General features: G+C 39.2%; 1 protein-coding gene across 1 annotated transcript in view; it reads right to left on the bottom strand.

Moving 5' to 3' along the window:
- Positions 1-473, bottom strand: part of LOC109819448 (probable prolyl 4-hydroxylase 7) — a 13046-nt gene extending 12573 nt beyond the window's left edge. Inside the window, 2 exon segments of the mRNA XM_020385184.1 lie at positions 2-24; positions 121-473. Coding sequence (XP_020240773.1) covers positions 2-24; positions 121-324 — 227 coding nt within the window. The 5' untranslated portion in view covers positions 325-473.

Below are 4226 nucleotides of genomic sequence, written 5' to 3'. Positions count from 1 at the left end.
CGATTTCTCCAGCTTGTCCTTCGCCTGTAATCACAAGTCAGCAGAACAATGATCCCATATCATTCCTTCTTCTTCTTTTTTAAATTTATTCCATACTTTTTTGCTTGCTTGTTAACCTACCAATGCTATGAGGTGATCGCATTCTCGATCCAAGAGAAATCCCTTGTACAAGAACGCCCTCGGTTGCCATGAGAGCTGCGTCACCCGCGTCGGATCGAAGAACTCTTGATCGGCGATCTTGAAATTTTTGGAGCAGGAGATTGGATCAGGGGAGAGGAGGAAGAAGAGGAGGAAGGAGTAGAAGAGGAGAAACCCTAGCTCCATTGAGAGAGAGAGAGAGAACGAAGATGGAATTGTGTTCTCTCCCCCTTTTTTCCGCTTTTTTTTTCTCCCTTCTATTTTTGATGCTTGTTATTGGGGTCAGTCTCTCTCTGCTCGCATTTATTTCTCCATCTGTTCTCACTTCCCAGCATTTTTAAATGCGACGATCTCGTAAGTCGGAAATGACGGCTTTTCAATGCGGGATCACGTGACGGGGAAAAGAATTCATTAACTCAGGTCCGTGAATGGGGCTTAGATAGGGATGGCAATTCTGGTCCAAATCCAATAACCCATTCAGATCCATCTAATATAAAAAATAATGATAGAGGCACACCCTCTACCACACTCTCAACCACACCACATCTCTTACTACAGTGTACGGGGCCCACATGATATTTTATTTTTTAAATAATCATGTGGGTCCCGTATACTGTAGCAAGAAAGATGGTATGGTTGGAAGTGTGGTAGATGGTGTGCCCCTGGTACCTCCCTAATATAAAACACATTCAAATCAACTCATTTAGCTAAACGGACCTAATTGAATGGATAACTATTTCTATAGAGGTTAAATGGGTATTAAATGGCCGGGTCTTGACCCACCCATAACCCATTTAGCAAAAAAGAAATTTCCTCTCCCCTCTCTCTGCGATTCTCTCTCTCCGCAACCATAAGGGCTTGTTTGGATTGAGGGGAATGAGAGTGAAGGGAAGTTAGGGGAACCATTCACCTCCATTCACCGTTTGGATTGAGGGGAATGAGAGTGAAGGGAAGTTAGGGGAACCATTCACCTCCATTCACCTTGTTTGGAAACACTTAGGAGGTGAAGTTAAGGGGAACCATTCACCTCCATTCACCTTGTTTGGAAACACTTAGGAGGTGAAGTTAATTCACCCTAGTTCTCCTTGGTTCACCCCCTAATAGTATAAAAATTATTACCCCAAATTAGGGTGTAACCAAAAGGAAGGGAAATCTCTTTCCTTCCCTTCCCTTCCCTTCCCTTGACTCAGTTTCACTTAACTTCCTTTCAACCCTACAAATCCAAACGGGCCATAAAGATCTCGGCTCCCCTCTCTCTGTGATTCGTCTCTCCGAGCTCCTACGGAATTTTCCCGGCGGCACCACCGAAGATCGGCGACTGAGGGCTGATCGACGACAAAGAAGAAGACGACGGCGGCGATCGGCGACGAAGACGATCGGCGACTGAGGGCTGATCGACGACAAAGAAGAAGACGACGGCGGCGATCGGCGACGAAGACGACGAAGCCTTTGAGTAAGCCGACGACGAAGTCAATCGGCAGCTTTGGAAAACGAATTCGGAGCCAATCAAGAGGCGAAGTAGGTAGATTTTGATTATGCTTTTTGATCTAATTGTTTCTAAACGCGATTTAATGTTTGATAAGGAACGATTCCGGTGATTGATTGAGCAATTGTTAAGTTTATGGTTAGTTTTGGTTGATTAGGGTTCAGGATGAATTGGGAAATTAGGGTTTGTGCTGTTTTATGAAATTATGGTGTAATTGATAGTTTCTTTGAGATGGAATCACAATTTTTTCATAGGTTGCAATCTTATCTGCAAAAGTGTCGTTTTTTTACATGGTTTATTTTTATTGTCTGATGAAATATATGTAAGAGTCAGTAAAAGGCAAGCTGAATCAGTAAAAGGCAAGCTGAAAATTTTGGGTTGACAATACTTTTGTTAGATATTTCATGTTCTAGAACTCATGTGAGAGGAGGTAATCATTCAATGTGAAGGAATTACTCATGAGATGGAAGTGGTGTCTGTAAATCAATCAGAGCCCATTTTCACGATTTCTGATTTTGGTCAAGGTTTTCCTTTTGCCCTTTACAATGATTCAGAGTATGTCAATTTGTTGAATTTGTCCTGTAACATATCCGGTTTAGGAAAATTCTGGATAATGACATGAGAAAGTGTAAGAGTAAGAAATTTGACAGCCAAATCACCGAAAGCATATGTTAACTGAAAGTGCTGAGTTTGAATTCTTTGAGTAGCTTTAATCAAGATCAAAGTCGTAAATATGTGAGAATCTCCATGGTGGACTTGAGTTTTTGTTAATTGAGAGTTCATGCATATTTTTAGAATCAGAATTGCATTGCCTGTGAAGTGAAAGGCCGTCAAAATTCCTATATGGAGTTTTTGATAATTACCCTTATGGTCACACCCTGAAGCCGCAAGACCAAGAGCTATAAGTTGTTATATTCTCTTACCGCATCAAATTTATAAATTAAAGTCAGTATTCAGACACACCTTGGCAAGCCTCAGTATATTGTCATTCAATTTGTATATTTTGAAAATAATGAGGATATGAAAAACATTTGTTTTGTTTGCAATCTTTTAGATATTGTCTAACAATGAGTATGGCTATGATGCCAGTTTGTGTTTAGAGGCTAGAACGGAAACAAGAACGATAATGGCGAAGCTTATATCAGCAAGTTTTGGGATTAGCTATTTGAACCCATTTCTTCCATTTAGCTCTTTTAAGAAATCACCTTGGTTAAATTACAAACTGTTATTTTCTTTTTTTGATTGCTTCCATCACCTGTAAGCATGCTTTTGGTTCTCCTAGATCAGTTAATTACAACCCAATTACTCTTCGTAGTAGCCAAGCTTATTTACTTCCATTAGTCGCATCAAAATAATGTCGGTTGATTCATTTTTTTCCATCAATGGGAGATCTTATGGATGCATTCATTTTCTATTCTATTGCTAATCATATTTCTACTCTCATTCTTTGTATTTCTTGTCACTGCTAAAAGTAAATTTTCAATGTATTTCTTATTTGCAGGTTCTCATTGTATACCAAATGCATGGTCCCAAAGGTTTTGGGCTCCCATCGATCTTCTAGCCGACGATTGATGCACGCAGTTTGTACTTCATTAAAGTTTCTGTAGCTTTAGGCTTGGAATTAGGGACTCCTCATCTATGAATACCTTGTAAAAATAGACCATATGAAAGGACATACGTTTTCTATTCATAAAATGCATGTGCTTCATTAAAGTTTCTGTAGCTTTACCTGCAGGTCTTCTATATATAATGTCATATATGAAAGGACATATGTTTTCTATTCATAATAACAGCAAAGTTTTTATTAGGATAAGAAACTTGTAAAAATAGGTCAATTCTTCATTTATTTCTTGTATGTGTTTCAGAGTTTTAAAACCCCCAAAAAGTTTATAGAAAACCCCTCAAAAAGTTTGCAGAACCCCCCTCCCCCTAAAAGTTTGCAGAAAACCCCCTAAAAGTTTGCAAACCCCCCCTAAAAGTTTACAGAAAATCCCTTAAAAGTTTGCAGAAACCCCTTAAAAGTTTGCAGAAAACCCCCTGAAAGTTTGCAAATAGATCCCTGAAACTTACATATATATATATAAAAGCATCATAACTAAATAAGTTATTGGGTCACCCATGAACCACCCATTTAGTAAATGGGTGGATGAGAAGTGGCCCATTTAGCAAATGCTAAATGGGTCATAAATGGTCAAATAGTCATAAATGTACCCACCCATTTATGACCCAACCAAGACCCAACCAAAACCACCCATTTGACATCCCTAGCCTTAGAGCTACAATAACTACTGAATCCATGTACCATCATGTACTCTTATCCAACTGCTACTCAGATATTACCTTTGTTTGGAACATATAGTGGTCTGTTTGGTTCAAGCAAATTTTTAGCATTTAGGGAGTGTTTGGTTCGCGAAAAAAGTGCATAAATGGGGGAGAGAAAACTGACATAGTAAAATTTTGATGTTTTCCTCCACTTTCAGTTGTTTGGTGATACGGGTGTATCTTCTCTTCGGAACTTAGCGATCCTCATGGGAGCTTGAGGATAGATGATTCTCATGGTAACTTAAGAATATGGGTGTAAAACAACACAGTGGAACGCATG

This window comes from Asparagus officinalis, chromosome 8 (genome assembly GCF_001876935.1).
Source record: "Asparagus officinalis chromosome 8, Aspof.V1, whole genome shotgun sequence".
Lineage (NCBI taxonomy): Eukaryota > Viridiplantae > Streptophyta > Magnoliopsida > Asparagales > Asparagaceae > Asparagus > Asparagus officinalis.
This window is presented reverse-complemented; position numbering and strand designations above follow the sequence as displayed.